At 43.2% G+C, this 12,052-nt stretch overlaps 1 protein-coding gene across 1 annotated transcript in view; it reads right to left on the bottom strand.

The window, feature by feature from the left end:
- Window positions 1–6,827: 6,827 nt before the first annotated feature.
- TMEM63A (transmembrane protein 63A) overlaps window positions 6,828–12,052 on the bottom strand; it is a 31,263-nt gene continuing 26,038 nt past the window's right edge. The window contains exons 21-23 of the mRNA XM_008630393.2: window positions 9,559–9,674; window positions 8,533–8,595; window positions 6,828–7,933 (exon numbers count right to left, since the gene is read on the bottom strand). Coding sequence (XP_008628615.1) covers window positions 7,763–7,933; window positions 8,533–8,595; window positions 9,559–9,674 — 350 coding nt within the window. The 3' untranslated portion in view covers window positions 6,828–7,762. The remainder of the gene's footprint in view (window positions 7,934–8,532; window positions 8,596–9,558; window positions 9,675–12,052) is intronic.

Here is a 12,052-nt window from a genome sequence, read left to right as displayed (position 1 = left end):
AAAGGCGGGGGGGGAGGAGGAGAAGTGTTCTGAAGGTGTCATATGATTTTTTTTTCCCTCTTTCTTCTTTTAGGTCTGTTAATAAACTTCTTTCTATTCTTTCAAGTTTGGTGCCTGCTTTGCATTTCTCCTAATTCTTATCTCACAGAAGGTAAACAGTAATGAGTATTTTGGACCAAACCACTACACTAAATTGGTGTTTCTGCCTGGTTACAAACCAAACCTGCTACAGCAGTACAAAAGGAGTCCCTGCTCTGTTACAATTGTTCTTACTTACGTCAGCCAGCTGAGGACCTGCCATTCAGTCAGGGAATTTTCTCTAAAAAGGCCAAATGTGATGCTTTTGGCCTGGCTGAGCTGCTTCTTGGGAATAAGGCTCTGAAAGAGTGGCTACAGCCTTCAGGATAGCATAGAATCTGGTGACACTTTGATGCTCAAACCAGTATGTTTTGCTCCAGGGCCATTTCTTAGTGAAGCTTCAATTTATGGCCCAAAGTTGCCCCAAAGTCCCTGCTCAAAGAACCTGCTGTCCCAAAAGCCATGCCACATTAAGTTACTCCAAAACATGCATTTATCCCACGCTGAAACCAGAAGTAGCTGGCCTAAACCCTGCTATTTAATTATCCAGTCATAGCCCATTAAGAGTTTAGATGAGGGGTTTGGAACCATGGAGATGCCACTGAAAAGAAAAAACTTTGCACTCTGCCTCCCCAGCTGAAGTGGTTTGGGAAGTGTCTGCTTCCAGTATGGAAAAACACAAGTAAGGTCCTAATCTTCTCATACAGCTCCAGCTAAACAAACTCCCACTACAACCAAATTTGACTTCTGATTTTTAAACTGCAAACCATAATGTCCTGAAAAATCCACGTCACCATATGCAGCCTTTGGACATCTTACACAACAAGACAGGACTTCATATACATTAAACAAAAATAACAGGCATTACTCAGATCATGAATGAAAAAAATATGAATAGAAATCACACTTTCATATGAAAAAGGAGGTGAAACCATCATTTAATGGAAATTAGAATGTGTTAAGCCTAGCATCAGAGTTAGCACTAGATCCGTGAGGGGCACCAGTCATCACCACTGAGGCAGCTGCAATTGCTCGGGGGCAGGACTGAGATTCAAGACAGTCAAATGCACAGTTCTGTTTTACAGCAGGTGCAATACATAATGTACACTAAATGAAGATACATTTTTGTCTGAAAGTGGAATGGAAAGCTCCTCCTGGGTGCTGTGGAAAGAGACAAGGAATAAATCCATATTGATTTCAGTGCAGCTTATTTTAAAACACTGAGAAATGATGCCACTTGTTTTACTTGCTGTAATAGCACTTCAAGGAACATAAGTCACACTAAAACTGTCTTGCTCAGGATTAGTTTTCTTTCATGGAAGAAATACCCTGTGCAGCGCCAGACAGCCCTGATGGTGTTATGCCAGTGCTGCTAGAAGAATTAGCCCCATTACAATTGTCAGTTGTCTTCTGGAGAGCAGTATTTATAAACAGATCTGTGCTGAGTGACAGCTCCTTCCCCTGGCTCGATGCAGTCCAAACCTCAGCCTTCCAAATACCTTCCTGACTGGATTTAAAGATGCTCAGGATGCTTGTGCCCTCCCCTCATTTAATACCTGAATGCCTGCGGTTTTGAGGATATGATGAACAGTAAAAGAGATTTAAATGATGAGTTTCCACCTTCTTAAATGAAAGATAATCCTTTGCAGCAGTAGCTCAAACCACTGCAGGTGATCAGAGGAAGTGCAGCACAGGGAAAGGGTGACCAGGAACAGGAAGGGACAAACTCCAATCAAGCAGCCCGTCAAAGATACCAACAGTTCTTCAGCTCTTTTGCAGCCAAGCCTGCATTGTTGGGGTGGTTTTGTGTGCAAACACATTTGTACCTCTCGAGTTCTAGGAAATCTTGTACAGACTTCAGGGAGCTAAGGTCCACCCCTGCATTTTTGTCTCAGTGGAAGTTTTTTTTATCACCCCAAGCCTTTGTGGCTCATAAAGCTTTCTGCAGTGATCAGAAGGCAATTCTTAATGTTTCAGAGAAACCAGAGGCAAAGAGGGTTTAAGAAATATCTCACACAAACAGAGCAGAAGAACCCACTGCAGAACACAGATGATGTCATTCTCCTAATTGCTCCACTCTTTTTCTTTTTGCAGATAAATAACTTAAATGATTCCTCTTAGAGGTGCTCAGTTGATTTATTTCTCAATTTTTGCCCTTTTCTTCCCAGCATATTATGATTCCTCATTTCAGAAGGGAATGAATTCTTCCTATTCTAGGAACATTTTTGAAGTTACAAATTTAAAATATGAAAGAACAAGAAAACCCTACTTCATTCTCTAAATCTAGAATCCTATCATAAAAAATTTCAATGCCTGCAACCAAATTATGGTACTTAGCAATTCTTTAAATCACTTCTTTTTCCATTTTCATCTATGGAGATAGCTGCTGGTTTTATTTCTCTATGTCTGTAGATGGAGGGGAAAAAATACTGATAATTTGCCTTAGGGAAAAAAGCCTATTTAGAATTCCAAATAAGTTTTGACATGGAACATCTTCACTTGAAAGAAGCAACTCAGTGCTTTACATTTCAGGAGAGCAGGCTATAAAAAAGCCAGTCAGTCTGAAAATCCAAGCATAAACCACCACCAAATGCATGAAGGATTTTCATACAGAAGGAAGGCCAGCTGTGTACAAAAATACATCTCTCTTACATTCTCACAGCTCTCAGTCTTCCTCCTGTACTGCAACTTTTTTTTTTTAAATTCCAATGAACATCCAAGAAGCAAAACAGATAGGTACCTTTCAAAACCAGCCCCTAACTTCTATCACAAACTTTCACCTTTTGTGCCACTGCATAAAAATGGGAGGTTCACAACCACACAGCAGTAATGGTATGAGACAGCAACAAAATCTGGCTCCTGTTTTATTTAGGAGCACCTTATGACATACCATACATTGGACTGCTAGAACTCTGTCTTCAACATCACTTTTGAGAAGAGTGCTTTCATTAATTATTAACCAGCACTTAGTTAACCACTGAGTCTGGGAGCAGATACAAAAATTTCCCTCTCTCCTTCTTGGCTATTTACAGTCCCACCCATTCCCACTCAAATATCACACACAAATCCAGGACAGAACGTGCAAGGATATCAGATCTTGTAACCACTGTTCTGTGACTTCTCAGAAAAAGTCTTTTTATTTTATTTCAAGATCTAAACTGAGTCATCAGCTTACAGTCTGAAAGATTAAAGTGCATTAATGCCCTAAGACAACACTGTCCTGTCTGTGTTATATGTATCACATATCATTTCCCTAAGATGTGATAGATAAGATGGGAGTGAAGCTCTGGACCCCTGCAGAGCACAAACTCTGTATCAGTGAACCTTTCCAAACCAGAATTGGATGGAAAGAGAACTCCATCCAGAGCTGAAGCTGGAAATATAGTTAACCTTTACTTAACACACAGAGTATTACTTCCCACTAGCCATAAAAATTGAAAGAATTAGTAATGGAGGCACAGAGAGTAGGGAGAAGCAGCTTCCTATGCTACACCAGTTAACTCACAGGGCCACATTCACTGTTTCATCAAAAGAATTAAAAGCTGATTCTGCTACAGCTGGATCTTAATGCATATTCTCTCCAAGCTACAAATGGTTACAGACTCTTCTGACAGACAAAAGTGAGGATAACCCAGGAGCTCTCTGTTTGAGCGCTAAAAACTTAGGAAGTTGTATTTGCTACAGCTGAGATGCTCCATTCTAACCAACAGGATGTGGGATACAGTGAAATGCCAGGACTTGACTGAAGAACCAAAAAATTATAGGGAAGAATGTTCCATTATAATGACCCAGTCTTCAGTCTCTCCACTTTTAGTTGTTTTCTTTCTGTTTTTATCCTTCAGACAGCTGTCCTCAGAAAGAAAAAAACAACTTCTCTACCTCTCAAATAGCTGAAACAGGCACTTGCAGCTGTTACAGACAGGTGACAAGCAGAATCCTTCAAGAAGTCTTGTCTAGATATGACAGAGAAGGGATTTGCAAGACCACTTTCAGATAAGACACATGACCCTGGCCATCATTTGGAATAAAAAGTGTGTATTTCCTTATATTGTTTCAGTTTTGAGATAATAAAGTGTGTCTTTTCTTTGTAGTCAATAGACTTGGGATAAAGCTCCTTTCTCCTCAAATCTTCTGTGCCTCTCACCTCTCTTTTGCCAAGAGTCAGGAGAAAATTTTGTGGTCTGTTGCTTCCAGGACAAGCCCGCCTTCTTGAAGAGAAGGCTTCCAAAAGTAAAAGGCTTCCAAAGACTCATAACCAAATTATCTGTAGGAACAGACACAAGAAGGCTTCAGCTGTGCTGCCAGCATGTGGGGGTAAGCAGAGCTGGGAACTGGACCTTTGTAAAGAGACAGAAAGAACATGGCTTAATGCTACACTGGAGCACTTGGAAGCTTAGCCAGCACAAAGATCAGCTTTTGGCTCAGGTTATGGGAAAAGCCCAGAGGAAAACAAAGCATGAACATGTGCACCTAATGCAAATGAGAAAATGCAATAATTTGGGTGTTGAGGATGTGTTGTAAGAGGGCTGGAGGTGAGCCAGGTTGGCCTGGCACACAGAATACTGGCACAGAGCTCCGTGTATCCAAGCAAGCCAAGGTTTCTGAGCCTCAGCAAACCATGTAGCAGCTTCCTCACTCTGGAAGAAATTCAGCTTCCCCGAAGTCTTTGCAGAAGTGCACCCTGTTGCACAGTGTCAAATGAGCTCCATTCTTCAAAGTGTCAGAGGCTGCCCCCCTCAGCTGTGTCCCAGAGAACCCCATCACAGACCACGCTCTGGGCTTCCTCCTGTGCAGTGTCAGATTGTCCGGGATTGCTGCTCCCGGGAGCGCTGCTGCTGCTGGTGGCTGCTGGAATGCCAGGAAGGACTTAGCAAGGAGCAGGGTGGGGGAGGCGCTGCTCCAACTGAGCAATGCAAGGCAAGCAGCAGGCGCTGGAGCCCCACAAACATGGCTTCTGGGAGCCACAATCAGCAACTCCAGCTGGGCCATTTGCTTAGGCTGCCTGCCAAAAGGTTTATAAAAAGAACAGTAAAGAATGTGCCATGGCTTTAAATATGAATTTCAAACACAGTGCAGCCAATATCCACATTTGTTGAGGCTTCCATCCCATAGCTTTTCTCTAAGGCTCAGTCAGGAATGCAAGGAGTTTCTCCTGCTGATCTAATTTTATCCCCTCGCAGATATCCACCAGCACGAAGGAATGAAGTAGAGCCTGGGCAGTTTCTTAATTACTTCCAGCTCTCAGAGAGGGACCCAAAAGATAATAGTGAAGCAAAGATACTAAACCAGCCTATAATTTGTGTGTTGCTGTACACAGATCTTGTGATAATCTACTGATAGATGATCCCAGCCTTTTCTCCAGCCGGTGCCTGTCCTAATGCCATAGACATTTCTATGAGTTTAACTGCAACAGAGCACAGCAGCAAACAGGAATGGCTGCTACACAATAAGTGAAATATGCAGGTGGTTTCCCCATCAGACTCATGAACTGGTTTCCTCAAATGCCAACAATGACTATTTAGCAAGATGTAACTTTCCATTACCTAGGAGGTTTTGCATATTCTATATCCATAGCACCTTAGCATGACTGGAGTTGGGTTTATTCAAGTTCACAGGAGAGTTGGCCCTGCCTGTACTGAACTTGTGCCAGCAACAAGGAGTGTCACCACCAAGGTTCAGCAACCTCCCAGGCCCCAAAAAGAAATCAAATCATTAAGGAGCTTTTGTCCTCGATACGGCACGTAGAACGTCACGGCGAGTACCAGAAGTCATTTGTTCAAAAGTGAGGTGTATCACAGAGCATAAAACCCCCACAGTCCCAGCACAGCAAACAGGTCAAGTGTGCTAGCTGAAAGATTTATTTGATTCTTCAATAAGCACACATGTAAGCATCCCCTGCTGCTGCAAACACCTGGATGAGATGGGGTAGTGCAGCTAGAAATGAGTCAGAACAATCACAGGCTTCTGATCTAATGAACACAACAGGCTGCCTCCTCCTTGTGACCTCACTTCTGTATGAGAGACTCAGATATGAGTAAAAACTGTGGAGTCTGTTAGGTTTTTTTCTTCTTGGTTTGAACACCAACCTGGAATGGCAGTGTGTGCACAAGGTACACACCACCTCTGGTAATGCCACGATCACTAAAAATCAAACCACACACACACATGCAGAAACCCCTGACTAAACTGCACCACTGAAGTGAGAGTGTAAAATAGCCTGACAAATTCATGTGCCCCCCACCAGACAAGGCTCCTCACCTGCCTTTTAAGAACCAGGAGTTGCATCTTCAGCTAACAGGATGGGCTTGTCATCAGAGGGATCAGAGCTCCACAGGGTCCTTCTTGCAGTGGGCAGGTCTCATGCTCAGCATGTGTCCGAGTGCTGCTCTTGGGAACTGAAGGTGGCCCTGCAAGGCACTGAACACCTGCACACATTTATGGCACAAAGTCTCCTTCAATCTCAAAATGTTGCTTCTTTACAGACATGTTAGAAAAGGTCAAATTCAGGAAATAACAGTTTAACAACAAGCAAGGAAACAGAGGGCCAAAAGATTCTCCTACCCAAAGGTCACCAAGATTCATCCCCCAGAGAAATGCAAAAGTATTCAAATTCCTCATGGGACATACTGTCATTCTAAGGCTTGTGGCAGTGCTCTTATAGAGAGTTCATGACCATGCTGTGAGGCAGCCAGGAAAAGGACTGTTTCAACACACAGAGAAAAGAATAAATAAATCAAGACAGCCTGAAAGTATTCTAAACTCAGTGTTTTATTGCTCTGTGATTATTAGTTACACTTTGACACATTGCACTTCGGAATAGATTAGCACCTACTACATAATTAAAAAACTTAGTATCTTCCAACTCATATAATTGGCACTACAGAGAAAACCCAGAGATCTGTAACTTTAACCCAAGATTAAAAGAGATAAAATGTTTACATCCTTTATTGTTGGCAGGTGAACTTTCATTGTGGAAGGCCCTTAAAAATAGTGAACAGAAACTAACAACCTAAATGCCCTCCAAAAATATATAAAAACAGTATCAGATAAATCACTCCCTTCTTTACACCAGTCTTTTTGCTTTGGTACTTTTAGTATCCACGTGCACAGTAATCCCTCATCTATTTCAAAGAAAAAAAAAGTACCATGATCAAGACTACGCTGACTACTTTGGGTGACAAGAGGAGAGACTCCCACACACCATTCTCAGCACCCATGCAAACAGCATTTTCATCAAAAGTGGCATTGTCTCAGGATTTAACACATCCCAAGAGGTTTATAAATAATAAATGTTGGGGGTTTTTAAAAAGGGAAGAATTATTTTGAATAAATAAATGACAGCTCTAAAGCTGCATTGGCTTTGGTGACCAGTTATCTGTATGCAGCATAAGTTATCTTCATGAGGCAAGTGATGAGATAGCATAAGTGAAGTCCCTGAGGATCAGCATCTCCGTGTTCAACTTGTTTGTTTCACAACGTGTGTAGACAGCCTGGAAAACAATCAGTCCCAAGGCATCTGCTTTTTAACCTCCCAGCACAGCTGCAGACCACACAATGAATTATTTCTGTACCTCTTCTGCAGGCAGGAATACATAAATAACACCTAACTCTTAGTGGGAGGTGGCAGGGAATGAGTTCTCCTAAACCTGGGCCAAGTGCTCCACCTTGTGTTAGTCCTCGGCACTCAGAGCGAAGCTCTCGATGCCTGATCCACAATTGCCGGTCCAGTGGCATAGCTCATGATTCCTTCTGCCTGGGAGCAAGTGTTGTCCATGGTGCCATACGACTGCTGCTCCGTGGGGGCCAGCACCGTCCTTTCTGTAGGATGAGGACGCAAAACCTGGGGGACGTACATCTGAAATCACAAGTGAAGGGTTTTAGTGGTCTCTCAAAGCACAACGCTGGGATAACTCACCCAGGATAGTATTTCCCCTTGTCACTCTTCTTTTCAACCTCCTTTTCCCATTCTTCATCTTAACACCTCAGGCCTTTTGCACCCTGCTGGAGGCTTCCTGGTGCAACACTCACCTGCACCTCTTGACTGTGGCACAAGGCCTTTCCTTCTACCTCAGTCCTATATCCTTCTCAGTGGCATGGCAAGCAACACCTGCTACACGTCACAGCTTTCAGAATCAAAGCAGTGGCCACTGACTGCATTTGGCAGCTGTCCAGATGTGAGGCTCTGTCTGGGGCAGGGCACAGAAAACAGCACACAGAGCTGCTGGAAGCAACGTGTCTCAACTACTCCTAAAATGGCAGCCGAAGGTACTTCTGGGACACCACGTGGGAGCAGGCAAGGAGCCCAGCTGCAGAACTCTCTGGTCCCACATGGGATGGCAAATCCCACAGTCCATTCAGACTAATATGTCCTACACAAGCTCTTGGGTAAGCAGGGTGAGAAATTAAGTTTTTCTAGGAAACATAAGGGAGTATTAGTAACTCTTAGCTTCTTACAGAAGATGTTGGGACTGTTGGTACATCTGTGTCTTTTCCTCTTTCACCTTGTGTGTCGTCTATCTGTAACCAGCAACAGGTGGGGAAAGAAAGAGAGAATATCAAACTGGTGAGTGAAAACCATACACACAGATCATGAGCACCCAAAACCTGCACAGACAGATCTCAGTGCAGGGCTGGTACTCTCTCCTACAATCCTTCTACACAGTATCATAGAAAGGTTTGGCTTGGAAGGGGCCTTAAAGATCATCTAGTTCCAACCCTTTGCCATGGGCAGGGATGCCACCAGACCAGGTTGCTCCAAGCTCCATCCACCCTGGCCTTTCATACTTTCAGGGATGGGGCGTCCACAACATCACTGGGCAACCTGTGCTAGTGTCTCAGCAACCTCACAGCAAAGAATTTCTTCCTATTATCTGATCTAAACCTACTGTCAGTTTAAAGCCGTTCCCCCTTGCCCTGTCACTAAACACTCTTGTAAAATGTCTCTCTCCACCTTTTTTTTTGTAGGCTCCCTTCAGGTGCTGGAAGGCTGCAATTAGGTCAACCTGGAGCCTTCTCTTCTCCAGGCTGAACACCCCCACTGCTCCCAGCCTTCCCTCATAGCAGAGGTGCTCCATCCCTCTGATCATCTTGGTTGTCTTCTCTGGACTTGCTCCAACAGGTCCATGTGCTGGGACCCCAGAGCTGGATGCAGCTCTGCAGGTGGGGTCTCAGCAGAGCAGAGCAGAGGGGCAGAATCCCCTCCCTCAACCTGCTGCCCACGCTGCTGGGGATGCAGCCCAGGATACTTTTTCCATACTGCTATTTTCTCTCAAATTCACTGAGAGACTTTCCTGCAGACACTGAGAGACATTCCACTCTGCCAGGCAGCCTACCTGCACCACAGGCCCTCTTCAGCCATCTTACCAAGAGCCTTTGTGAACAGACACTGCCAGCAGGAAGGCATGGACAACCCCACAGGAACAGCTGGTGCTCCGTCAAGCACACAGGTAGGTGTTGAAAGGTCAGGTATCCATCACTTACCCTATAATTCAGTGGACTCAGGTACTTGAAACAGCCAAAACAAGTGTAAGCCAAGCAAATAACAATAGTGATGTTGACAACAAGCAAGGTAAACATCGTTGTAGGTGCTTTAAAACCTAGAAAAATATTCAGAGAATAAATATAAAAATGCATAGCAGAAAAAACCAACAGAACCAAAACAAGCCTTTATTTATCTCCCTCTTTTTCAGAAGCCTCATGGATTTTTTATTTTTCCTTAGAGGAACGGGCAGCCAACTTCCAGCCACAAACAGGAGAATGTCATTATACACAAACTTCTCCCACTTCTAGAGGCCAAGAAATGTTGCTGTAATACTTAAATGATAGACAAGACTCACAGTGATTCTCCTCCTCCCTCATTCATCCATTTGCACTCCCTTCTTAAATACTTTCATTAATGATCTGTGAAATATAATATTAATTACATTGATTAATCATGATGGTGGTACCAAGCTGGATGGTTTGCAAACAGCTCAAAGGTATGAAGGGAGGAGAAGAATCAAAATGATCTTGGTAGATAAGACCACCCCACTTGCTTTAAAGGATCAAAACAAAAAAATCAACAGCAAGATAAAACTGTATGCAGAAAACAGCAAATAAGTACAATTTGGAAGGAAAAATGAAATGTAGATGTGAGGGATAACAATAGCACTGCAGCATACAACTGCTGGAAAGCAGTCAATAGTGGGATGGTATCAAAGAACACAGGAAGAGAGGAAAATGAAAAAACAAGACAAGTCTCTGGCACCTATACAAAATAATTCAGTGCTACTGAGCCTTCAGCTGAGTAGCCTTGTCTATAATAAAATAGGGACAGAATTGGGAAGAATCCAAGGAAAAAGATCAAGAGAAGAAACAGTAAATATGAACTAGGCTGAAAGGTAAGTTTTAGTTCAGAGAGTGTGCAAATAAAATTATAGGAAAGGACATGGTTGCCTAGTACGGAAGAAGTATTAAAGATTACAGTGATGTCTTATTTTCCAGATCCACTAGGGGAATATTCTAAAGAAATTAATCTCATTTTGCAGTAAAGATGACTTGAATAGGATAACAGGAAAAAGTAAACATCACTACAAACCCTAGCTGTTCCCAAGCTTCTTCAGACAAAAGAGGCAACACCAACCCTCAGACATTTTTGTGGTAACCCCAGCATAAGCAGTGGCACAGCATAGACAAGTTTTACACTTTAGCAGGTTATAGAAGCCCTGCACAGGTCTGTTCACAAGGGGAAAAACACCACACACACACAAAAAAACAAAACCAAGAAAAGCCCTACAAACACATCACTATTCAAACCAAAAAAAAGGAAGTGAAAAAACCTCCCTATGGGTATTCTGGAATGTCCTTCACAGGAGGTTATTTTTATAAGCACAGGTTACACAAGTATTTACCAGATGGTGAGGTGTGTCTACACCAAAGCCAATGTATGGTGTAAACCACAAGACAAACAGCAGAGATTAGGGAAGGAAAAGTCTCCTACATCAGTTTTCCCCTGCACTGTGTCCTCAGAACTCCTGCCTGTCAACAGCTCTGGAGAACATGGGATTCAAGTGACTACCCCAGGAGATGGAGGTTGAACTGCAGATAGGACCTCACTTCCTCTGTGGTGAGAGGCCCAGTGGTGCTGCAGGTGTAGGATGGATGGATGGATGGACAGATGGATGGCATAAGAGCTGAGGAGGAATACAGGCACTGAGGAGAAAGATGACACCAGTACAGCCTATCACCTTCAGTATGCAGGCAGGTGGTATTTGATCCTGAGAATTGGGAGAGGGGTCTTTCCAGGCTTACATTAATATATAAGGAGTGAGAAACAAGAGTACTGTCACTGGACTCTGCAACCAGACTGAAACACCCATATCAAGCCAACTATACAAGCCAGTGACCAAGCAATCAAGCTTTACACCATAAACTGATCTATTTTGCAGATAAGGAAGCAGAGCTCTCTTACCCTTCCTTCCTTCCTTCTTTTTGGCACTAGAAGGAGCAATGAAATCAATGGCAATGAAATCAGCGTATCAAATTCCTACCTCTCAGACTGCCCTGTGCACTGACAAACCACCAAACAACATCCTGTAAGCAGGGTCCTCTACACTGCCCAAGCCAAACACAGTAATCCAGCCTGTGTTTTCCATTATTAAGGTCCCTGACAAATAATGGTTTTACCATGCAGAACTAGAAAACATTATAATAAAAGATTTCATTTTTACTTCACCAGGATTTCCTTCCTAATAATTAAAGAGGTGGATCAGATGCTGAGCCCTTGGAGGTGATTTTTCTAAAGCATGCTCTAGAAATTCTCCTGTTAATTTAGAGGACACAGATTTGTTGGTCTTCCTGGTTGCAAAAGCAGCTCTCAAAACAAGGGAAAAAAACAAGCTCTCAAACATACAAGTAATGCAGAACCTATTAAAATCCAAGGACAGCCTGAAGCAATAGTTCCAAGTGCCTCTTACCTCCACAGGGAGCTTTCCCT

The sequence above is a fragment of the Corvus brachyrhynchos genome, unplaced genomic scaffold (genome assembly GCF_000691975.1).
Source record: "Corvus brachyrhynchos isolate BGI_N302 unplaced genomic scaffold, ASM69197v1 scaffold101, whole genome shotgun sequence".
Taxonomy (NCBI): domain Eukaryota; kingdom Metazoa; phylum Chordata; class Aves; order Passeriformes; family Corvidae; genus Corvus; species Corvus brachyrhynchos.
The sequence above is the reverse complement of the archived record's forward strand: the minus strand, read 5'-3'. Positions and strand labels throughout refer to the sequence as shown.